General features: G+C 52.6%; 7 protein-coding genes across 7 annotated transcripts; 4 read left to right on the plus strand and 3 right to left on the minus strand.

Annotated features, from left to right (window-relative positions):
- Window positions 1–674: 674 nt before the first annotated feature.
- Window positions 675–6,766, plus strand: HD553DRAFT_323185 (fungal-specific transcription factor domain-containing protein; the record flags this gene model as incomplete). The annotated part of the gene is made up of 16 exons (XM_046181368.1): window positions 675–2,763; window positions 2,836–2,843; window positions 2,925–2,939; window positions 3,004–3,382; window positions 3,453–4,079; window positions 4,137–4,207; window positions 4,269–4,302; window positions 4,366–4,456; window positions 4,519–4,578; window positions 4,637–5,076; window positions 5,142–5,254; window positions 5,326–5,394; window positions 5,454–5,471; window positions 5,627–5,731; window positions 5,797–6,676; window positions 6,738–6,766. The coding sequence occupies 16 exons, from the start codon at window positions 675–677 to the stop codon at window positions 6,764–6,766; spliced, it is 5,028 nt and encodes a 1,675-aa protein (XP_046037832.1).
- A 1,264-nt stretch (window positions 6,767–8,030) lies between these two features.
- On the minus strand, window positions 8,031–8,580 carry HD553DRAFT_340968 (thioredoxin-like protein; the record flags this gene model as incomplete). Its single annotated transcript, XM_046182594.1, has 3 exons — window positions 8,031–8,116; window positions 8,211–8,317; window positions 8,495–8,580. 3 exons carry the CDS (start codon window positions 8,578–8,580, stop codon window positions 8,031–8,033), a joined length of 279 nt encoding a protein of 92 aa, XP_046037833.1.
- Window positions 8,581–8,855: 275 nt separating this feature from the next.
- Window positions 8,856–11,461, plus strand: HD553DRAFT_308994 (putative phenylalanine-tRNA ligase). The gene is made up of 12 exons (XM_046179616.1): window positions 8,856–9,113; window positions 9,179–9,328; window positions 9,399–9,491; window positions 9,576–9,694; window positions 9,763–9,855; window positions 9,925–10,053; window positions 10,118–10,233; window positions 10,305–10,539; window positions 10,608–10,699; window positions 10,768–10,904; window positions 10,970–11,070; window positions 11,137–11,461. Exons 1-12 carry the CDS (start codon window positions 8,922–8,924, stop codon window positions 11,234–11,236), a joined length of 1,557 nt encoding a protein of 518 aa, XP_046037834.1. The 5' UTR covers window positions 8,856–8,921; the 3' UTR covers window positions 11,237–11,461.
- On the plus strand, window positions 11,456–12,800 carry HD553DRAFT_308995 (ATP synthase complex subunit H-domain-containing protein). The gene is made up of 4 exons (XM_046179617.1): window positions 11,456–11,580; window positions 11,689–11,752; window positions 11,973–12,028; window positions 12,130–12,800. Exons 1-4 carry the CDS (start codon window positions 11,557–11,559, stop codon window positions 12,373–12,375), a joined length of 390 nt encoding a protein of 129 aa, XP_046037835.1. The 5' UTR covers window positions 11,456–11,556; the 3' UTR covers window positions 12,376–12,800.
- HD553DRAFT_209210 (uncharacterized protein) lies at window positions 12,502–13,796 on the minus strand. The gene is made up of 2 exons (XM_046177150.1): window positions 13,592–13,796; window positions 12,502–13,533 (listed from the first exon to the last, which is right to left on the minus strand). Exons 1-2 carry the CDS (start codon window positions 13,745–13,747, stop codon window positions 12,586–12,588), a joined length of 1,104 nt encoding a protein of 367 aa, XP_046037836.1. The 5' UTR covers window positions 13,748–13,796; the 3' UTR covers window positions 12,502–12,585.
- Window positions 13,797–13,999: 203 nt separating this feature from the next.
- On the plus strand, window positions 14,000–14,970 carry HD553DRAFT_308997 (ubiquinol-cytochrome C reductase). The gene is made up of 4 exons (XM_046179618.1): window positions 14,000–14,094; window positions 14,294–14,399; window positions 14,471–14,502; window positions 14,623–14,970. Exons 1-4 carry the CDS (start codon window positions 14,086–14,088, stop codon window positions 14,665–14,667), a joined length of 192 nt encoding a protein of 63 aa, XP_046037837.1. The 5' UTR covers window positions 14,000–14,085; the 3' UTR covers window positions 14,668–14,970.
- A 32-nt stretch (window positions 14,971–15,002) lies between these two features.
- HD553DRAFT_349199 (nonmuscle myosin heavy chain b) lies at window positions 15,003–23,256 on the minus strand. The gene is made up of 21 exons (XM_046183440.1): window positions 22,841–23,256; window positions 22,541–22,766; window positions 22,315–22,458; window positions 22,238–22,248; window positions 21,992–22,165; window positions 21,635–21,935; window positions 21,397–21,565; window positions 21,229–21,332; window positions 20,802–21,160; window positions 20,694–20,737; window positions 20,581–20,630; window positions 18,753–20,443; window positions 18,008–18,695; window positions 16,873–17,944; window positions 16,697–16,812; window positions 16,500–16,638; window positions 16,259–16,435; window positions 16,074–16,191; window positions 15,739–16,012; window positions 15,360–15,671; window positions 15,003–15,295 (listed from the first exon to the last, which is right to left on the minus strand). Exons 1-21 carry the CDS (start codon window positions 22,921–22,923, stop codon window positions 15,281–15,283), a joined length of 6,267 nt encoding a protein of 2,088 aa, XP_046037838.1. The 5' UTR covers window positions 22,924–23,256; the 3' UTR covers window positions 15,003–15,280.
- Between the last annotated feature and the right edge of the window lie 195 nt (window positions 23,257–23,451).

Consider the following 23,451-nt stretch of genomic DNA (forward strand, 5'->3'; position numbering starts at 1 on the left):
ATCAGATAAGATTATTCCGCTCCTCGCCCAGCCTCGGGACCTCGGCTCTGAAACTTCTCTCCTCGTACGTCGTTTCGATACCCGATCGCAACCTCTTCCTCGAGCCTTTGCTCGTCACCGTCCTCCATACTGCTTCGTGTCACGGATGTCCTGGACCCTATCCTCGATACTACCTATCAAACATCCAGGAAAAGTGCCCGTCATCTCATATCATCACCAACGACTTCGACGTGAAGGCACCTCGACGCGCAGACTTTGGCTCCGATCCTCATTCTGGCGATTGTCGCTGACTCGATCTCAAATCCTATTCTCACTTTCTTCCTTCCTCCTCATCATATCCGTGATTTCATTCGGACTGTGCGGGCGCACGGACTCGCCTACCACTCAAAACGTCGTTCGATCTCGATCAACTCTCGGACGATGCGATCCTTGCGATCCTGGGGTTGGGATCCGTCTTGACGGAACGGCTCGACCAAAACGACAACCCCGTCAACCATGACAACAACTCGAACAACCAACGTGATCACGTCGTTGTCGATGATCCATCAAACACCGGGCGCACGGGCTTCTTTGATGATCGCGCTTTGGCTTTGGCGACAACCGACGATCTCGATCATCAAATGAACCTGGCCGTGGGCGCTTCTGCCATGGGTTTCGGTTTCGGACCCGGCGATATGACCATGACCGATCACATGATGGTTCCATCGGCTTTCCCATTGACTCGACCACCCGATGATTCCATAAACCTCCCGATGGAATCGGACGTCAACGATGATGATAATGTCATCGACGGCTCGGTTCCGTTTGCAAACGAATGGAACGCCCTTTTGAATGATCCTGTCGCTCTCGACAACCTCTTGGCTTCAAATACAAACTACAATATCCCATCACAACTCCCGTCGTCGGCGTCGTCATCGTCATCATTCACACAACCACCTCTTCAACCTTCACATATTGGACCATCTTCATCGGGTTCCTTTTCAACTCCTGCTGGACCTCCTGTTGACTTTGCGACACTTGCTCGTTCTTTCGATACGACCCCTTCACAACCTCTACCTCCACCCTTACGACCACCTGGACAACCATCAAACGCCGGTTGTCCACCACCTCCTCTTCAAACCCTCGACCTTTCGATGCTACCGCACATCGACGTCTCTTCATTCCCACCGGCACCGCCTCCATCGATCAACTCGCCATTCGATACCATCTCCAACCCGTTCTCTCCGGTCGTCACGACACCTGGATCATCCGGCTTTCCCGCCTTTTTTCCACACGGTCAATCGTCAACAGACCTGTTACAGCAACAGCAGCGGTCGCATCTCAATCACCATCACTACCAGCAACAGAGACGATCTCTAGGGTTTCAGCCGAGCCAGCTTCCCAGCTCCGACTCGTATTACCAGCAGGTGAACCGGAGGTACTCGCAGTTCACCTCGTCACCTCGTTCTCCGCCGGCATTCCAGTTTGCACCGTATCTTCTAAACGGCGAGACATCTACGATCGGACATTCTCCCACAAACTCGTTCCATAGTTCGCGCCCCCATACTCAGAGCAACTTGAACCCGAATCCTCCCGTATTCTCACCGGCACTCAGCAGCCTTACGGATCACAATCCGTTCGAACTTTCGCACGTCGTCCCGCCGAGACCGCATCCTCAGCAACAAAGTCCGCTGTCGTCTTTCCCATCCAGATTCGAAGCAGGACCGACACGCCCGGTAGTACATACAGACGAATTAGCACCTTCGTATACCTTCCCGAACCCCCCTCCGCCCGACCCGAAAACTTCGGCCACAGCCACCAACGACAAGCCCGTATCGCTTGCGTCCAAGTACAACAAGTACAAGCGGCGTTCGCTTCCCGGTTCTCGTCCGAAAGATCACGTCGATTCTCTGATTGTCGACGCCAAAGGGACCGAAAAGCGAGAGAACAACGTTTCAAAGGACCCCCTTTCATCAAATCCCACAGCCCCTGGCGTCCTTGTTGCCGACAACGCGAGCGACCAGGAACGAGCTTCGGATCCAAATCCACCCTCCACGGTCAACGCCGTCAAAGGAGGTCCACCGCCGTCGACAGGGATCACAATCAAAAACGACAAAGACGACGAGGAGGACCAACGACAACTTAACCAAGATCGAGCGCCTTCGCCACTGGTCGAACGTAAACCTCGACCGATACAAGAGCTCCTTCAGAACTGGGATAGATCGCCTACCCCGCCACCGTTATTGACAGGTCCGCCTTATCGCGTCAAGACCGAGTCACCAGAGTCTTTGAAGCGGCTCGAAAACAGACGAGGAAAGATTGTAGTCAGAGGAGGATCTCTCATAGGTCTAGGACTAGGATTCAGCCCGAAGGACGAAGAAGAAGATAACGCTGGCTGTATCTGCGATCCTTTAGGATTGAGCGGAAAAGATTGTTGGCGACAGACATCCTCCAGCGGCGGTTCTAGAACACGTACAACGTCGCGTGACGTAGACCACGAGGACGACATGGACCCGAACGCCATCTCGGGCGTCGTAGCCGGAGTCAAACGAAAGTCGGGGGAAGATTCCAAAGGGAAGTTGCGAGAGTTGCAACCCTCTCGACCGGGTACGAATACGATGTTGGGGAAATCCAATTTGGAACTACCTCCCGGGCACAGCGCGGCGCATCAGGCGGCCATGCAGGCTCCGAAGAGGAAAAAGCCTAGGATCGCGTTGAGTTGTGCTCAGTGCACGAAGAGAAAGCAGAAGTGTAACAGGCAGATCCCCTGTCAACACTGTACATGTGAGTCGGGCCAGCGATGGGATAGCCGATGTCAAACAGCTGCTGATCGAGGTCTACCGTCGTGTTGAACAGCTCGAAAGGTAAGATACAGCTGTGACGAAATGGTAGCTTTCCCCTTCAAGCTCACAGCCGATCTATTCTCTCTTTCGCTACTGTATCAGATCCCTGAACAATGCGTGAGTGGGTCGAGTGCTGGGAACAAGAGGTCATCATGCTAATCTGCGTTGTCGATTCCTATAGACCCCTTACATCCCCGGTCAGCCTTTACCGGAAAGCACGAGGGGTCCATCCGCATCTCGTGCTGGACGCAAGCCCAAAAAGTCCAACGACGTCAAGACCGAGCCATCTACCCCCGGCGCTGGATCCAGTACCGGCCCTGGCACCAAGAGGATGAGCGTGACCGAATACGGTTCGAGCCCAGCTACGTCCAATCTAGAAGGTGACGAGCAAAGACGTCGGAGCAGCGTACAAGTACCAACCTTTACACCGGGAAGCTCGTATTTGAGCCCGTTCGCAGACCACAGTAGTCCTCACGATGCGCTCAGTCCGTCGAGGGGTTCCGTTGCACCCAGTCCATTCAGCGTGGCGAGCATCTTGAACGACGAGACCCACCGTCGAGGTAAGTCGTGCTAGTGGTGCAGCAACCCAGGAGGACTTGGCTGATGATTGATGTCGTACGGGTGGCATAGGTAGCATGAATGGAATTATCCATGCTCAAGACACTGCACCACCTCAATTCAGCGTACCCGAGTCGATCAATGTCACGCGGCAATCCTCGAGTGGACCTTCGGTCGGCCATCGTAGTAGCAGTCGGGACGGTCGAAACCCTTTCGATACATTGAGCCGTAGCGCATCGGCCGGAGAGACAGCTGTCGATGCGGCCAAATGGTTTGCTACAGATGGAACTGTCCCGGGAGTCGAGACTTTCCGAGGAGACGCCAAACTCGAGCTCAACCTAGACGATTGTGGACAACCTTCCGAGAACATGAAACAGCTCATCGAAGATTGCGGGGTCTCGCCCAGGAAGCTGCTGGAGCTCGTCAACGAACTGCCTCAATACGCGCTAGCTAGCCAGTTGGTGGATTGGTTCTTCAAGCATATCAACTACGTCAGGTACCCTATCCATGAAGCTGGCTTCAGGGCTGCTTTCGAGGACATGTACCGCAAGAAGGGTGAAGTGGGACCTGAGCCGCACAACGTCAGAAGCTTGCCTCTGATCTTTATCGTACTGGCCACAAGCGTTCGCCTGGCTCCCGAGGAATGGGCCGGTACCGATCAGGAGCGCAAGATGATCAGTCTGAAGATGTATTGGTGCTGTTAGTAACTTTGCTATTCAACGCGAGCGAAATCTGGGCTTATCATTCTGCTATCAGCTCGACGTTCAATACTTATCGCTACTGCGATCCAGCCGGAAAGTCTGGAACTAGTTGTTACCCGATTGCTCGTAAGTCTCACACTTGGCTGACAGGCGAGCTAGTAGCATTCAGCTTACGTCGGATCTATAGAGCGCACTGTATCTGGTTCTCATACACGATAGACGTGAGTCGTGATCTTGATGTGTTTTAAGTTATGAACGCTAAACACCACGGGTCGACACCTTAGGTCTTACTGAATGCTGGAGTCAATTGGGAGCAAGCTTGAGGACAGCCCAGGCCATCGGTTTACATCGAGATGGAACCAAGTTTGGCCTTGAGTACGTGATCTTCGCCCTCGATGCTTACCAACCACAATCAAATTGACTCTGCTTGTGGATAGTCCGGTGCAAACGGAATATCGACGACGCGTTTGGTCCTTCCTGTACCATGCCGACAGGAAGTGAGTATGAGCCCGGGTGCTCCTCCTCGCAGTGCCTGGCTAACGCCTTCTCGGACAGTTATTCTTTGATCCTGGGTCGACCGCCTTCCATTATCGACGCATATTGCGACACGAAAGAACCCATGAACCTGGAGTTCTCGAAAGTGGTGGCGGGCCAAACGCTCGTTGCTAAACCTTTCCACGAACCGACGACGTCGACATTCATCATCTTGCGACAGCGTTTCGCCAAGATCGTGGCCGAAATCACCTACCTGTTCAACAAGCTGCACGAACCCGCTCGATTTGAAGAGGTAGAAACTCTGGATAAACAGCTGCGGCAGTTCATTGACGATTTGCCACCTGTAAGCACTGGAACCGATCACGCTTGCCAGTTCGGAGAGACTACTGACCTATTTGAATCACAGCACTTCCGATACATCAACCCAGACAAGAGCCTCGACAAGGATCCGCGGTACAGCTACATCCCCATTCACCGATTTTACTTGGCGACCGAAATCTGTCAGTTGAAGCTGGCTGCGTCAATAATAAGCTAGCACGCCTACTAAATACCGACCCGTCAACAGTCTTCATCATCATCACCTTGCACCGGCCGTGGCTGTTGAGAAAGTTGAAGAGCAACAAGTTTGCACTTTCAAGAAGAGCGTGCTTTGATGCCGCCAAGATGGATTTCCGCATCGTAAGCCCAGTTTAGTACGTATATCAGCCACAAATTCCCGACCAGCTGACCTCCCTCCGTGCCATCTCTAGAGGCAAGTATTCCGTGCCGACCACCCTGGAGTTCAGAACGCCTACGTGGGAGGACAGTACAGGGAGTTTGTAAGTACCCTTTGTTGCACACTTTTCTGGTGAATTCAGCTGATTTATCACGGTTCTAGAACGCTGCTATGATTGCTGTGAGCTCCGTAGCTTTCACCGCAGATGAGGTGGTCATGCTGACGCAACGGATTTTGTGAACCTCCCAGGGTATATACGCGATCATCCTTCCAGTATGTCGCGCCGCTCACCTTTGCAGGGATTGCGATCGCTGATCTCTGAGCTATATTCGCAGCGGGGAGAGGATGCAGAGGAAATGCGGTCCAGTTTAGCAACGTTCTTGGAGCAACGTCCTCTCGACAAGGTAGACGATCTGACCTCGAGAAGAGAGATTGCTATCGTAAGTTTCTTCAGCTTGCGATCTACCAGACTCGGCGTTTCGGAGCTCATCCCACGATGATATAGATTCAAACGTTGTATCGCCGAGCTTGTCAAGTCCTCGACCCTTCTACGGTCAACACAAGCGATGCCGCCCTTCTGCTGGGCTTGCGAGAGGGCGAGGCGTCCAGACAGACTTCAGGAAGTGGACCGGATACTCCTGCCATCAAGGACGTCAAACCGGTTATCTCCCAAGCGACGGTACCTCAAGCGGTATTCCATAGTCATAACCAATCATATCCCGCTTTCATGAGTGGTGCGGTACAGCCGGGCCATGGCACCGTTCGGCCAAACGCTCTGTCCAAGGTCGCTACAACAGCACCGTTCCAACCGCTCAGCCTGACAACGAGTCATCAACATAGGTTGAGTTTGAGCGGTGCTTCGGCGGGAACGAATCAGGAGCACAAATCGCCAGCATCGATTGGGAGTCATGAAGATGAACACCCTCAGAGATTGCTCGACAAATGGCTTTCCGCCAACTCGTCCTTGGCCCTGGGGAACATCAATACAACCGATCTCGACTTTGGTATGGTGCCGATGCCAATGCTATCTCGACAGAACGAATACGCCAACGGAAATATGAGTATGAACGCCGATTCGACCCTCGGGCCCAGCATGGATCCGGAGGGCTGGGAGGGGATCTTGAGTCCCAACGGTACCACGCGCGTAGCTTCCAGCCGCGATCCAATCACGGCGGATCAGGTTATGGCTTTCCAAGAGCCGCAAAGGGATACCTTCCATGGGATCTCTGATCGAATGGCTGGATCCTACAAGTTCGAGCCAAACATGGCTGGGGAGCAGATTACTGGTTTCGAAGCAGGAATGGGCGACGACCTTCTCGGCTTGGCAAGCAACTTCGAAGGTAATTTCCAACAAGACGACAGTTATTGGAATTCCTTGATCGATGGTAAGCGACAACGCTGTTCGGTGCGCTATATATCCTGGCTGACCCGTGTGGTGTTCTACAGGAATATTGATTTCGAGCGCCACAACATGAGCGACTACGGACCGATATCAGAGGATACCGAGCGAGACAATAAAGTCTTGCCCTCGACGAGTAGACAGTTCTACAGGCGTGTTGTAACAAAAATGTTCGTATTATCTACTGGACTGCTGCCGCAAGTCTGACTTGATGATGTAAATATCGATACCTGTAAACGTGATGGCTTTTGCCTTGTGGAACCTTAGCCGTCGCCACAATCGCAGCAACAACGCTCCACGGTCTCTGTCGGACAAAAGAAGAGATTTCGCGGGTGAAACAGTCTGTCGTGCCTCAGGCGTGCCTTGGCCTCTCTCGAAACGACTGGTGGCGACCCCTCGCTACTTCCTTTCATGAGAGTTTTCGCCGAGTGACTCGACTCCTCCCCAGCTCCGAGTCTATATATATCGCCTCGGACTCTGGACTTGCCGTATGGCGATCAGGGTCATGCCGATCCATTGAGCAGCAACGAGCTTCATCCCTTTTCCTTTAATCCCACTTACAAAACCTTGAAAACTCCTCACCATGCCTCCCGCGCCGACAAACGTCACGAACAGCAACAACAGCTCACAGCTCGACCTCGCTGACCCCAAACGCGGCACCTCCAGCTCATCCAGCTCCGTCACCAAAGACAAGGATACCGTCACCTCCGGCACAAGGTTTCAGCGTTTCAAAGAGACTTGGAATTATGACCCGTTCAACCAGCCCGACAGTATCAAGCGATACGAAGAGTGGCGGAGGCGGGCGAGGGAGGAACGGAAAGTCAAGTTACGAACGATGGTGCACGAGACAACCGATAAGGCGCGTGGTATTGTGGGTCTCGGGTCGAAACGCCGAAAAGGGCAGGAGGACGTTGTGCAAGTTCAGTAGAAGTGTTGTATAGATGATCTTTCTCACTGTCTTTTCGGAAACCAGTTACCATCTGTACGTCGTTTATATCGCGGCTAGCGCACCGGACTCCGACAGCCAAATGTCCAGTGATTCCCGTTGGTCTACGAAGGAACCGCCTCTTCGATGGACAGGCTCGCACAACTAGCAGTTCGAATTTTGTATGTTCCCGACAAGTACAACGGCTTCCTCGTCATCTTGTACATCTTGAAGCCCCCAACACCGTCCCTTCGGTACGTCCTCCATCTATCCGGCGTGTGATGATCCTGTACCTCCATTGGTCCAGCTCTCGATCTCTCGGCTCTGTGAAGGTCAAGGTCCTTCGATTCTTGCCTTCCCGGCAGCCCTTCACTTCATCCCCTTGTTCTAGTCTTCTGATTCGTCGTTGTCTTGATTACGACTTGACGAGGTTCGACAACCTCTCCGATACTTCGCTCTCGGACATGTCGGCGAAGGAAGTTTGTGTTTCTCGGCCGTGTTCTGATCAAGCGAAGGTGAAGTGAAGTATTATAGAGAGCGCTATTAGCATAATATCATGACCGGATCTCATTCAAGGGTTAAGAAGAACACGTACCAAATCGAGCAAACACTCGAGGCTCAACACCTCGGGCTTCCCGGATGAGCACTTTGAGGTCAGGGTTGGATGATTTGAGAGCGGGATAGTTGCTGAGGACGAATTGTCTGTTAGAGGGCCATGGTGTTATCCGGTAATTATATAATACGACGAAAAGATCGTTGTGTATGTCGTCAAAACCAGATTGTATGCCGAATTACAACCGAAATAGAGTGAAAAGCGGATGAAGATACCATAGTGAGCATATCTGAACATCTTGAACACATGTGTTCGGTATAGCTCACCTCAGACCCTGCGAGCTGGGCGAAGTTTGGCACATGTGCACTCGGAGCTCCTTGAGCGACTTGGGGATTTGCTTGATGAAAGACATGGCGGGGAAATTGAAACTAATTCGAAGCGATGACAGATGGAGTAGAATGGATCGCAGGAACTATGGGACTTGGACGCTTTCCGAGCTGTATCAGTAGCAGTAGCGTCAACATTATTGCTCAAGTGCTCATTGATCATCCGGGGGGCATGGGCGAGCCTCAACAGGTCGAGGTCACGTGAAATCGACATTTCCCACAACCTCGGCAGCACGACGTTGACTTGTGCGCACTTGCTATCACTTGCAACCCTTGCGACATACCTGACAGCAAAGTCACCCAGGCCAAGACACAGCTGTCACAACTCTCGACGTACGCAAGATCTCTACGCCATAAGCTGGTCGAGATGTCTGCCGGTTTCAACTCAGAACAGGTCCAATCGCTGGTCCTCCACACTCTTGACTCGCTCCCATCCAGCTCGACGCTCGATTCTCGGGAACTCGTTCTCAAGCTCGAAGATGGTTCCGAAGTCAAGTTCAACGAGGGAGACAACCAGGTGTTGTTGAAGGGTGTACTTGATAGTCTGTTGAGCCGGGAGGTACGTCTCGGTCAAGTTGTTGTGTGGTATAGCTCAAGCTGATAAACGAAACTTGTGACATACAGATGGTACAATTTCAGATCATCAACACAAGCACTAGCGTCCTGACAGCAGAGGGAGTCGAGATTGCAACGAACGGATCTCACGAAGCGAGAGTGTGGGCTGCGCTTCCCTTGAAGGGTCAGGGCGAACCTATGACCGTGCCGGATCTGCAGGTATGCAGGGCTTTTCTCCCTGTCTCAGCCGTTATGTTTAACGCTAAAGTCTGCTATCTGGACCGAGTAGAAGGCTTTGGGACCCGATACCACCAAGATCGGTCAAGGTAAGGCTTTCAAGAACAAGTGGATCTCGAAGGAAGGAGCTGGTTTCGTGAAGGCTGTACGTCGGATTTGGCTTCAAGTTTCAGCCAACACAGGACTAATGCGCCGTCCTCGTACCTTACGTTTGAATTTCGCGGTACAGGTCGAATCTATCGACGATGTCGCCCGGTCACAGCTCGAGGTCATCCGTCAGACAGAGACGCATCCGGAGGGCGAGAAGCTATTGGCTGAACTGAGAAAGCGAAAGCTGATCACTGCACGGTGGGCTACAAGCCGACATCCATTTCTGTTGATGCCTACTGCTCACTCACAGGTTCCCGATCTCTTAGAAAACACACGAGATATGATATCACTCGAGGTTCCAACTTCGCTACCACCGTACAAAAGCTCGAGACCGACTTGACCACCGAGATGCTGACTTCGTGAGTTCGACAAGTTATCTACCTTTCGCTCGTAAGTCGCTAATGAGGTCTATGCCCGTCACGATGCAGCGGCGCCTGGAAACAAGCTCAGTTCAAGAAGTACAACATGGCTGCTCTCGGTGATCCTACCGACGGAGGTGCTCTACACCCTCTGCTCAAGGTCAGAGAGGAGTTTAGGCAGATCTTCTTCGATATGGGGTGAGCATTGACAGCGAAACCCGATATGACGTTACCAGAACTGATGATCGACCTGGAATTTTAGTTTCACCGAGATGCCGACCAACAAGTTTGTTGAGTCTGCTTTCTGGAACTTCGACGCCATGTTCGTGCCTCAACAGCACCCTGCTCGAGAGATGCAGGATACCTTCTACGTGAAAGGTGCGCTTAATCCCTGGCACTGGCAATCAATCCGAACTCTTACTCAATCTCCTCTATGCGGCCTCAAACAGACCCCGTCGGTGCCGGCGAGCCCCCAGCAGACTATTACGAGCGAGTCAGGAAGGTACACGAGACCGGTGGATACGGTTCTATCGGTTACCGAGCTCCCTTCTCGGACGAGGAGAGCAGGAAGCTGTTGCTCCGAACCCATACCACCGCCGTCTCGACCGATATGCTCTATCGGATCGCCAACCAGGAGGGAGGTTTCAAGCCATGCAAGTTGTTCAGTATCGACCGAGTCTTCCGGTAAGCACGAGCCCACTGTTTAATAACGGAGGGTCTATCTGAAGATCTTCTTCCAATGTCGCTCAAAGAAACGAGGCTACCGATGCTACCCATCTGGCAGAGTTCCATCAGGTCGAGGGAGTAGTAGCAGACTACGACATCAACCTCGGTCACCTGATCGGTCAGTTCGAAGCCATTTGTCAGAAACTGCTAAGGTTTTGCTGACTTGTGTCGCATTGGCTGTGACAGCGATGATGGAGACCTTCTTCAAGAAGACTGGAAACAACAAGCTGAGGTTCAAGCCCGCTTACAACCCTTACACAGAACCTAGTATGGAGATCTTCTCGTACCACGAGGGCCTGAAGAGGTGGATCGAGGTCGGGAACGTAAGTCATGGCCGAAAGACCGACCAGTTGTCGCCGTCGACTGATCACATGCTATGCTGTCGCAGTCGGGAATGTTCCGACCAGAGATGCTGGAACCCATGGGTCTGCCCAAGGGTGTGCGAGTCCTCGGTTGGGGAATGTCTCTCGAGCGACCTACCATGATCAAGTGAGTGGATTCGTGAAATTGGTGGCTTTCGACCGAAGTTGACCCATATGCACGTTCGCGCGACAGATACGGAATCAACGATATCAGGACTCTGGTCGGTCACAAGGTCGACGTCGCACAGGTCAGGACTGCTGCGGCCATCAGGTTCGACAAGGGGGACGCATGATTTGTTATATACCATTAGTACAGTAGTAGACATTATATCATGGAGTCCATGAACGCCGGATTGAGCGCAAACTTGAAAGCGATAGATGTGCCCCATTTCGAGACACTACTGTCGTCAAGTTTTAAGGAGGCCCTGTGTTTTTCGCGCGTCTCGTGAGAAAGCGCCATCAGCCAGTCGCGGATCCTGGCCCCGCTGTCTGCCCATGACCCATGCCTCTCTCGAAGCTGCAACGATGATATCGTCGAGGTAGATGTCGATCACAAGCTGCATCACTCGCCTCATCCAGCATTCCTGCAAGCATTCTTACTAGTATCTTCAAAATGGTCGCTATCCTCCGAACCGCTGTAAGCCAGGCCCGCCGGGAAGACTAGGAAGATTGGACAAGCTGGAACGAAATGTTGACCGCGTACCGGACCGCTTTGTTGGGTTTGTTTTCTTGCGAGTGTGTTTAGGCTCTCCGGGTCTCGTCCGTCGGCGTCTCTGCCAGGTCTTTCTCGACCACCGTTGCTCGAAAGGGTGAGCGACTGTCAAGAACGGGATCGGGTAAATCGGAGGAGCTGTATGCTGACGAATTTCAACATCTTGTTTATATCTCCTGCTCCTCTTCCGAAACCCTGACGTATCCTAATACCGACGTCAATGCTTAAACTTACTTGGTTCTACTCGAAACGCCTGGATGTCATCGACTGGTCGATGGTGGTGTGATGCTGCGGGACTTGTGATGCCGGCCACGCAGACTTGGTTCAGGACCTGTACTTGCAACAGCTCAGGAGCTACAAGCCCGTTCCCCAGGTACGCCCGTCGTCGACCGATCTCCGCTCGATCGATCGAGCCTCAGTAGCAGAAAACTCATCCGGCCCTGCCTCTCTGTATCGAACTTTCGCTTCATACAGGCCAAGGACGCCCACGTCGGAGTCGTCAAGTCGTACACCGCCCCCGCCTCCCCCCAGGCTCCTTCCCTTCCTTCCGACCTCTCTGCCGAGCTCTCCAAGTTCGACGCTACCGAGCCCACTCTCGCCTCGGCCCCTGCTGCTGCCACTCAGGACGTCTCTGCCGACGCCGGTGAGGGCAACGCTGGCGCCAAGGAGTACCTCGCTTTCTTGGAGAAGGACCTGCCCAAGGCCGACGCCCACCACTAGACGACTGCTGCGAGATAGAGGGAAGAGGAAGGGGTATGCATAAGATGGATCAAGAAATCGGATCGACCGATGGAGCTTGTATTACAAACCACGTCGGGCTGGTTCTAGAAGTACGGACATCTGGAGACAAAATTATATTGGACACTGAGAAAACGTGATCGTATCCGGTCGTCAAGTCGTTATCGTTCCATCGAGGACGCCCTCCCGTCATCAATCAGAATCCACCACTACAAGGTCGACGGCGTCAACCCGAGACGCTTGACGTCGACGTCTCTCAGGCGACCCGTCCACCTCAACTTTTGCCCGATGACGCCTACGACTCGCTTCCCGTTCCCGTTCAAGAGCGAGCCGATCCCGTTCAAACTCGGCGCGTTCCCGCTCGAGTCGTTCTCGGTCGCTATCGATGCGTAGGCGAGCTCGTCCAATCTCGAGCAACTCCCGATCAATCCGCAGACGTTCTCGCTCTCTCTGCACCGTTCGCTCATCCTCCTCGAGCTGGCGTCGCGCATCCGCGAGTCGCTCAAGTCGATCGTTCTCCTCGAGTCTTTCAGCTGCCCTCTGGCGTCCGACTCTCTCCTGTTCGGCTCGTTCCCGCTCGGCTTGTACGGCGGCGAGTCGTTCGGCCTCGAGTCTGTTGTCATGAGCCCTCTGATTCTCAGCTTGTTGCTCGGCTCCTTCTCGTTCGATCCTTTCTCGCCTCTCGTTCTCGGCTTGATCCACCTCGGCTTGTTCTCCAGCTCCATGTCCCCGTAACGGATGAGTCTCATAGGAGAACTTGAAGCTACACCAAGGCTCGTCATCATCGTCGTACTGCGCAATGATCTCGTGCTCCCCAAAGCGGTGGTTTCTCGCTTCATAGCACCGCCCAAGCAGAACCCGAAACAAGGTCACCGTGATCTCGCCTTCCTCTTTGAAGCGGAAAGGATTGCCATCCTCCATCTCTGTCCATGAATGGTGTGGTTGCACCGTATTGTTTCGTTGAAAGGCATCACATGCAACAGTTTTGCCGTCAACTTCAAGCTCAGCTACGAGATCATGGCAGTCTTCAAGGACAGGTTGCGCCCTATTGCGAGCGATGACGATTGAGCGGGGAGGTTGTGGGTCCCGTAAGGATTCTTTGGGGAATAATTGGCTGAGATTCAACTTGACAGAGAAGAGCTACCAATGAAGATGAATATGATGTCTACTGGGTTGGAGAAGAACTATAGCTGCTTACTTGATCTCTGACTGCAACAGCAATCTTTGCCGTAGCCTCCTTCCTTCCGTCTACCTCGAGATTGACTCGTGAGTGCGAGAGCTTGTAGGGTCTCTTGCCGATAGGATGGATGGTGACATAGCCGACTTTGTATATGTTTAGTGCACCGGACCCCATGTTGGGGCTGAATTTGGGTTGGGGAAGGACTCTAGGCGACGACGAGTGTCATGTCGAAAGGACCTTCGTTTGATCGACGTCGAACTCCCTTTCGTCGTCGTCGACGGGGTTCTCGACGCGGGGGTTTACTTCCGGTCGGAAGTAATTTATCATCATCGCACCGCGGATGCCACCGGGAAGTCTCGCTTCCGTGCAAACACCAATCGGAACCTCGACCAAGACAAACCGATCACATTCAACTCGCAACTCGTATAGCCAACACTCTGTATCTATCTATACCCCGCCAATCACCTGTACATCTCCTCGCTCTCAACCGACTCGTAGAATCTCTCTCCAAGATGGCTCCTGTGAGTTCCGAACCGGTAGCCGCGATCCGGGAGGAACAGCACTGATTGAGTTCCGTACTGCTTGTTTTTTCCTCATCGTCCTGTATCGATGTGTCCTCTCGGTTATCACGATCCTTCCCTCAAAATCACAATTCCATCCGCAACCCTCATGAACACTCCTCTTGAACACCCTGATCCCTCGAAATTGCCCAAACTACAGCTCTTCTACAACACCTTTGTCAGGCGAAACTCGGTCTTCGTCTCGTCCATCTTTTTGGGAGCCTTTGCCTTCTCCATCACCTTTGACTTGGCCACTACCGCTTTCTGTAAGTCTGCTGGTTCCTTACGCAAGTTTCGATCAGTCAGCTAATTCGGGGTTGACTTGCGTTCGAAATAGGGGAGAGGCACAACCGAGGCAAGCTCTGGAAGGTACGTTTTCAGCTTCTGTCTGCTTGAACCTAATTATCTGGCCTCCTCAAACAAGGCTAACGATCACCTCATCCCCTTCCTTATCGCACCCTTCCTTTGACTCGACTTTGAAACGTATAGGACATCCGTGACAAGTATGTCAAGACCGGCGAGGAGGAAGATTAAACAGGCGGGATAAGGAATCAAGCGGAGAGGAAGCATAGATGCGGAGCGAAGGGTACGAGGATGAAGGATTGGTGTGAAGGAGAGCGGAGGTGGAGGAAGGAGTGTCGCCTTACCCCGCTCAACTCGGCGAGGGACTAGCAAGCCAGGTCATGGCGGGAATCGAAATCGTTAGAACGGAATCGTATAACGACACGCGGATCACCGGAAGACGAGAAAAAGATGGACACATTGGCAATCGCTGGACCACATCGAGGACGAGCCGGGGGTAGAAGGTTGTATGATAAGAATCAGAAAATGATCTTGTTCTATCGAAAACATCATCATCAGCACCAGACGGGAGCGGGTGTGGTCGGAACAGGCCTTGATTCGGTTTCAGTCCGATCACAGTCGGGATCTTTTGCACAGCAGGGTATGATTCGATAGGATAACTCGAAAGCTCGAAGATCTACAAGAGAGCAACCTAAAATCGAGCACTAGATAGGGACAAGAAGCGAAAGTCATTCCTGGGTCATGTAGCGTAAAAGGGGTCGTGCACAGAAGTGGTCGTCTCAAACGAAAGAGAAACTCGCTGTTATCGATACAGAACAGAACGGTCCTTATGATTCTGACTGGCTTATCGAGCATCAATCTAAGGACGCCAAGCGAGGATCAGCGCGTATCCAGGGGGTTGATACGACTGGCGATCGGCTTACAGCTTTCTTCAGGGATGATTGCAGCTCTCCAATCGCCCGCTCATAAGCGCCTCGCTCTTGCACGAGTCGCTCTTGCTGTTGTATCATCTCCTTGAGCTGAGCCTGGTAGTCTCGGCTTTGTCGTTCCCAAATGGTCTTCTGACGGAGAGCTTCGTTTCGGTCCTCGATCTCGGCGTCTAGCTTGAGCTGCACCTCGCGAAGCTTGCTTTCGAGCCGTTTCGTAGCGCCGGGAACAGGCGAATTGGCATAGGATTGCGTCTCGAGGTCGACGATCTTGACCTGAAGAGCCTTGACCTCCTTCTCCAAGGCGGTCTGCAGAGGATTCGGGTCAGAATCCTGCTCGGTAGAGTTGGGTCAAACTGAAAAACCGGCCACTCACGTTGCGTCGATCTACATCGGTATTAACCTTTCTGACCTTGCCAAGCTCTTGTAGACATTCAGCGGCGTAGGCCTCGGATCGAGCTTGCTTCTGCTTGACCAGGTTAATCTTGTCGTTGGCGCTATCGAGAGCAGCTTGCATTTCCTGTTTCTCGAGAGAAAGCTGCTGTACCGCCCGGTTCTGGTCGAGCCGGCTGTTCTTGAGCTCCTTATCGAATAGCGCATTCGAACGTTCTTCCAGCTTTTGTTTGGCCTGGCGAAGTGCAGAACATTCACTGCCGTGCAAGTCTGTCAGCCACCAGAACGGACAAGTTAGTCCCGTCGACCTGAGCTCACGTTTCGCTCTCGTCCAACTTCCGGCGAAGCTCTTTCATCTGAGCAACATGCTTGACATGTTGCCCTTGATTGACTTCAGAGTTGGAAGAAGCAGCTTCTAGAGCGGTGTTGAGATCCACTAATAGTGCGCAGTCAAAGTTGGTAATCAGGATCGATCGCGAGATGACCTCGAGAAAAGGACTGACCGATTCTAGTTTCCAAACGCTCTTTCTCCCGTTTCCAACCAGAGGAGCTGTGCAGTTCGTCCTCCAATTCGCGTCGGAGTTCCTCTTCTTTAGCTTTGAGTAACCTATTGGCCTCCTTGTAACGAAGCATGTCATCCCTCTGTGAGCCCAAATCCTCGGTCAGCTGAGCCAGCTCGGCTGTAACAAAGCAAGTGTCAGGTCAACAAATAGTTCGGTACCACGTAAAGCAAGAGTCTCTCACCTTGATATTTGGTCCGGGTCTGATGAACAGTCCTCTCAAAGTCCTGCAAGTCCTTCTGATATCGCGCTCGCTCTTTCTCCATCTCTTTGTTGAGACGAGCTGCGAATCCAGCGGCATTGTCAAAAGCAGAGTCATCCGTCTTTCCCGCGAATGGTCAGTCGAGTTGTGTCATTCTTATTAAGCGATTTGACGCTCACATTGTCTTGTAGATCCTTGAGACGCTTCTCAACGGCGGCCCGCCTACTCTCGGCGTCGGTACGAGCTTTCTGAGCTTCCTTGGCAACCGTTTGAGCGGTCTGCAGATCGGCTTGTACTGTAGCGATCAACAGATAAGCACAACCGGATTGATCAAGGTAACTAGCAATCGCCTTACGGAGTTGTAGATCCCGAGCCATCTTTTGCTGAGCAGCAGCAAGCTTTCCCGTGTCGTCCGGCACCGTAGTCATCAAAGTCCTCATGGAACCGATGTCGAGAGAATGTCGGTTATTCTCGTTGCGAACCCGACCGTTGGCCTCTGCCAACGGCCCGAGCCTGTTGCGGCGTAATTCCTCCGCCATGGACTTTGAGAGCTGTTCGTTTCCGAGATGTAGTTCTTGTAGAGCTTTGATGGAGGGACTGGGACCGGATGCTGTTCGGTGTTGACTTTGAGTGTTTTTGAGCGCCAATGCATTTGCCCGCTCGAGCTCGACTTTGACAGCTGACAGATCCTTTTGCAGCTTGACCACTTGCTCGTGATCCACTGCAGCTTGCGCCTGCAATCGCGTAATCTCGTTGCTTTGAGGGACCGATCGGTTGTTGGAACGCTCGACGTCCTTCTCTAGCTTGGCGATTGTATCTTGATTTTTAGTGAGCTGAGCTTTCAGCCTGTTAATCTCTTCCGCCTGCGGGATCGCTTGAGCGGCGCGAGCTTCGGCCTTCTTCCGAGCCTCCTTCTCGCGGTTCAGATCATCCATAGAAGGCCCTGTGGTCTTCTGAACGGCGCGCATCTCGGAGCGTAGCAATTCGTTCTGTCGCGCCATGTCCTCGATGTCACCGATAAGTCGACTCTTTTGCTGTTCCATAGATCGCAAGACAGACGAAAGCTGATCCCTTTCTGCCTTTGTGGCGGCTAATTCGCGATCGGTGACCTTCTTGGCTTTTTCCAGGACATGTACGTGCTCGACAATCGTCTTGTTCTCACGAGAGCGTAGCAGTGCGATCTCATCATCCTGCATCTTTGCCACTGCTTTTGCGTGGTCAGCTTGTTGACGCATCGCCCTGTTTTCCGCCAGCAAGTTCTTGAGCTCGCCGTCGACCGCTTCCGATCTGTTTCGCTCGGCACGAAGCTCTCGATTGACGTTGTCAACGCGTCCTGCCCAATCGACCTTTTCGCGCTCCATCACTAGTATCGCATCTTCATGGTCAGACAATTTGCTCTTTGCAACACCCAATTGCCTCTCAAGCAACTTTTTCGATGTATTGATCAGCCCAGTACCAGACGATCTGCGGCGAGGTGGGGGTCAACTTACCTCTTTGGCCTTGACAACTACGTCGAGCTCGCCATCTCGCGTGATCAAGCGTTTGCGGCATTCCGCTAGGTCAACTTCTAGACCCCTCGTGACCTTGGCGGTGGTGCTGAGCAACGAGGTCTGCTTTTCAAGTTGATCGCGCGCCGCCGTCAACTGAGCTGTCAAATCTGATACCAGCGCAATCTGCTTTGCGACTTGATCTTGTGCGTTCTTCAGCTCCTTCTTGTGCCCCTCCGAAGCCTTGTTATAGTCTTCCCGAAGGGTACGCTCTTGCTGAGCTGCCTTATCCAGCTGAGCGCGTAGACTAAGCAGCTCTTGCTCACGACTTCGGTCGGCCTCCTTTCGTTGAGCGTCTTCGCTCTGCTTAGCAGACATGAGCTTTCTGAGCCCGTCGAGTTCTTGCTGAACCCTTGTCATGTTACCGGCGAGCTTGTCGTTGCGGTCGTTGGATGACTGGAGGTCTTTCTTAGCGGTCTCGGCCAGCATGTCCGCGTCTCGAAACTTCCTCTTGAGATCGTCCAGTTGGGCCCGAGTAGCGTTCAATTCCGCCCTGATGTCAGCGATATCCGCGTCTTTCCGCTTCAACATTGTTTCGTACTCGGCAGATGCCGTCGTCATGGTCGTCAGGCGTTCCTCCTTGGACTTCATCTCCCGCATAACAGTCTCCAGCCGGTTCATCAAATCGTGGCTATAGCGTACATCGATTAGACCGTGCTTCGTCGATAATTCCAGATGCTGGACTCACTTTTTCGTCTTCTCGTCCTTGACCTTGCCTTCCGCCTCACTTTCGATGGACTGTACCCGTTCCTTAATTCTGAGGAAGTCGTCCTTGGCTCGCTCGGCCTGCTTGCTGGATTCCTCCAACTTCGTCTTTAGCTCGCCCTTCTCTCGCTCGGCCTGGGCTAGATTCTGCTTGGAAGCCAGCAATTTCTCGGACGCTTCCGCCAGCTTGTGTTGATTCGCGAGATCGCGTTGTTGATACTCTTCGTTCTGTTTCGTCTTTGCCTCGAATTCGGCGCGGATATCTGTCGATCTCGCTTCGGCAGCGAGACGAGCCGTTTCCGCCGCTTCCAAATGTTCCTCGAGCGTATCAATATCGCCCTGCAGCGCCTGGACTTCCTCCTGCAACTCAGACTCTGTTTGTTTCGACCGCTCAAGTAGCCCATCCTTTTCGAGGGCACTTTGCCTTTCCGCAGCAAGAGATGCCTCGATGGTTTGCTTTTCCACCTGTAGCCGCATCTGCAACTCGGCCAGCTTGGCCTTCTCGGCTGCGTCCCGTTCTGCGCGCTCCTTCGCTAGAGCCAGTTCGGTCCTCTTCTTCGAAAGCTGGTCATCCTCCCGTGTAGCTGCTAATAGAGGTTTGACTTGGTTGAAGAGTTGCCACCAAGGCCAGTCTCGTAACTCGATGTAGGTACGGGCGTTTCTCTGGATCGTTCGGACCGCCATGGCACGATTGAGCAATTTATTAAGCTTCCGACGAGCGATGGATCTCCGAGCGGTCGATTGAAAGCGGGCGAAAATATCGTATAGATGGGCATCTCTCCTCTCCTCCAGGTCGGCTAGAACCCCAGCCTTGAAGAAGATCTTGGTGAGACCCATCTTGTGGACATCAGAGGCGAGTTCAAGCGCTTCGGTCATCTTGAGACAGGCCTTTCTTCCATCCATGTACCCCTTGGGAATCACGTTGGGACACAACACCTCGTATCGCTGCCGGAACTCGACAAAAGGAAGTCGATTTGGGTATCCGAGACGTGCAATCCGAATACCTTCTAGGACACCATTGCAGCGAAGCTGGTCCAGAACGAGAGGAACATCGACTTGGCTAGGCTTCTTATTGGAGTTTGGCACGATACACCTGACAAAGTGTGGCTGTGTTGATCCAAGCTGGTTGACCAAGGATGCAAGTTGCTCGCGATGTTTTTGCGCGGCTGTTCGGAAAGCGCCTCGCTTGACACGCTTGCCATTAACAAAGCCGGTGCTGTTGGCCTGTTCACCATACTCGGAGAACATGGCAGCGACTGAAGGCTGGCTGGATCTCGAGAGCAGCCCTGCAACATCGTCGTTGATGGGATCCTTGTTCTTTGCCAGCCAGCCCTCGGTGCTGTATTCGACGGGACCAGCGTAATGTTTGACCACGAAGCCGTTACCGAATCGGGTCGACTGGAAGTTGGCAGAACCTGGATGTCTCAGAGCATTAGTAGGTTTGCTAGAAGAGTCCCATTCGGCCTTCAGCTTCTCCAGGAAGGTAATGTCGGTGGCCTTGGGCATGATACACTCCTCATCCAGGGTTGAAAGGATACCAATTGGCTGCGTCGATTCGATGAGCTCTATGGTCGGTTGCAGATCCAAGCCGAAATTGACGAAGCTCCACTCGATGTTTTCTCGCCCGTATTCTTCTTGTTCGAGAATGAACATGTGGTGATTGAAATACTGTTTCAAGTCAGTTGTCAGCAAAGATCCTCCGAATTAAACCAGCACAAACAGAACTTACTTGTTGCTGAGCAGTGAGTGATACGGGCGGATGAATTGGGATGAGCAAAGCAGATCTTGGTCAAGTATTGAAATCGACTTACCAGTCTCTCGTTGGTGTAATTGATGAGAAGTTGCTCATACCCGTTCACCTCTATCTTTACATGCGACATCAGCTCAGGTCCTTTGCTTTCCCGATCAATCGGTCAAGACTTGCCGAAGATTTCGAATCCAGCGATATCCAAGACACCGATGAACAGTCTGTTGAGCAAGAGGCTGGTCAGTTCATTGTTCGTCTCCCATCTGGCAGGACATCGACACTTGCGACTTCAGAGCAGGTCGATCCAGTGCCTTGTTGATCCTGTCCACAAGACCTCCGAAAGCTTTCTCGTACATGTGCTTGCAGAGAGCTCCTAATTCCTCGTCCGCTTGACGTTTCGTCCTCGCTTGCGTTACGATCTCCCGGCCAGCCTTGACTTTGGGTTTCAAGACTGCTCGACTGAAGTCGGAGCTCGATACGCCTAGTAGATGGCAGACTTTCTCAACGACTTCTGGCGATGTGATGTATGCCTGATCGGACCGATCGCCTTTTATCTCGATGTTACCGACGTGCAAGATAGCGGCGACTACGCGAAACACTGCAAATTGCTCCTCCGAGGAAAATCCGACGGTTGCTAGAGCGGTCTGGGTAATGCCACGGTGCAGGATTTCATCAACTTGCCGTTTGAAACCCCGGATCAATGAGGCTTCACCTTGAGATGTCGCCATTCCATAGAGTCGTCCACCCCATCGATCGTGCTCCGACTGTTCTTGAGGTATTCGTAGTCTTCAGGTTTATCGCCCAGAAGAAGCTTGTCTACCCGCGAGCGAACACCAGGGTGAACAAAAGAGGTCTTTGAGAAAAGCAACTTCGAACTTGCCTCGTAGCGATTTCTCCGCCCTGCCCGATCCCAGCAATTGATAGAAAACGTGGAAGTTTCTCTCTCCCGCCGACCGGAATGTAACACGGCTCTTCTCCAACAGATACCAGTCCACATTGGCACCGCTGATGGCGCCCGCTGACGTGAAGAGGATTCGGATAAATTTACCCTATGAAAACCAAACATTGTCCAATGAGGTTTACGCAGCGCAAGTCGATGAGACATGAGAGGTACTCACAAAACGACTTGAGTTGTTGTTCCTGAGCGTTTGCGCATTCCCGAACGCTTCCAAGATTGGATTGGCTTGCAGAATCTGATCCTCCAGTGTACCCGACTTTTGCCGTTTCATGAGTTCGAGTTCATCTTTTCCCTTGAAAGACATGGAGTGGGGCAGGCCGACGCGGGGTGCGATTGAGGGACCTGATGGCGAGCTGGGAATAGTGGGTGCGACCGAGGCGCGTTCGGTCGACGGAGCGATAGCAGCGAGGTATTGAATGACCTTTTTCGTATTCTCCGTTTTCCCAGCACCGGACTCTCCTCTGCACGGTAGATCATCAGACACTGAGCTGCCCGCAAAGACAATGACTCAACTCACGTGATCAGAATACTTTGGCATTCTCTTTCTTCGCCCATCTGCACCCAGGCTCTTTCGGCAGTTGCGAAAATATGCGGTGCAGCCTCATCTCTCCGTTTCTTTCGATATGCTGCTACGATTTGAGGGGTATATAATCCAAGATCCTTGTAAGGGTTGATGGAAATCAGGAAAAGTCTGTTTTGATGTGATCAAAGTTTCAATGGGGGCCCGCAATTATCACAAAGAAGGAAAGGGCATATAGCTTACCCTGAGTACGTCTGGTTTATCGCGTTGGTACAATTGGTCAGCTCGATGATCAATGACAAGGGATGCTACCGACTCACGTAGATCATACCCGCTGCATATCGCAATCTCAGGTTATGCACCACCCCTGCTTCGTTCAGAAAGGTTAGATCTGCGATATCGTCCACCCGGTCGAATTTGGGTGGGTTCATCTTCGACAGAGTATATGACGGTATGCTCCGGATCTTTCATGATAGAGCAAACCGACCAGTTTTAGCTTTTCGGCCATCAAAGGTATTGTCGCGTTCTTCGGAAGACTGGACTCACATCACCTCCGTTGGCGAGGACGACATCGGCGATCGTGTCCCCGACGAGCGAAGCATCCTCCAGCGTCATCTCTCTACCATGCTTGGTTGCCGAGGAAGGAAGGTAATCACCCGGGGCACCTTCAATCCCCTTGATAGCTTTCAAAGGCTGAGTGATGTCTGCTTTCTCCTCCTTGACGATCCAACCGGGAAGATAGCCTGATTTCTCGTCCGGCACCCATACCCATCTATAAGTCAGGGCGAGAGTGACCTGAGTAACCCTACGAGATCCCGGCAGTCATGTTGAAAGAGATAGGCTTACTTCTTCTCGTTGAACTCAGCCTGTGCGGCTGCATCAGCTGCGGCATCCTCCTGCCGCTTGAGGGCTCGTCGAGTGACATCCATCTTGGTACCAGCTCCGTACGTAGCTTTCCGTGAGCCGCGAGAACCTTTACTCTCAAGATCACAGTTACTGCAGATTCGTTCTTTCGTGAGGCTTTGCGCTGCTGTTCGTCGTCAATTCGTCAAGCTTTAGTTGGCGGAATGGCAGAGCATGTCGTCATGGGTAGATTGCGGTCAAGTGGTGATGGAGTTGTGTAGGCAATCGCCGACCAGGGAGCAGATCTTGCTAGCTAGACTCAAGATGCCTGTGTCGACGCGGCAGATTCCTAAGTATCTGGCCTTAGGGTTGGATGTCTCTCTCCTGACAGTATGGTATCGTTATTGATGGTATGTGACCTGCTTAGCTGCTTAGCTGCTCGATCAGTGATGTGCATGATTCATGATGAGCGCTGCCGACCGAGCGCTCAGGGTTTGTTATTGTTTTGGATGCCCAGCCCACGGTTCCACCCTTACGTTATTTACGTCACCGCCTGGGTTGTTGCTACCCGATTTCTCTAGAGTTCGTAATTCGTACACTTGCACACTTGCACA

The sequence above is a fragment of the Filobasidium floriforme genome, assembly GCF_021052385.1.
Source record: "Filobasidium floriforme strain CBS 6241 chromosome Unknown HD553scaffold_7, whole genome shotgun sequence".
In the NCBI taxonomy this organism is placed as follows: Eukaryota; Fungi; Basidiomycota; class Tremellomycetes; order Filobasidiales; family Filobasidiaceae; genus Filobasidium; species Filobasidium floriforme.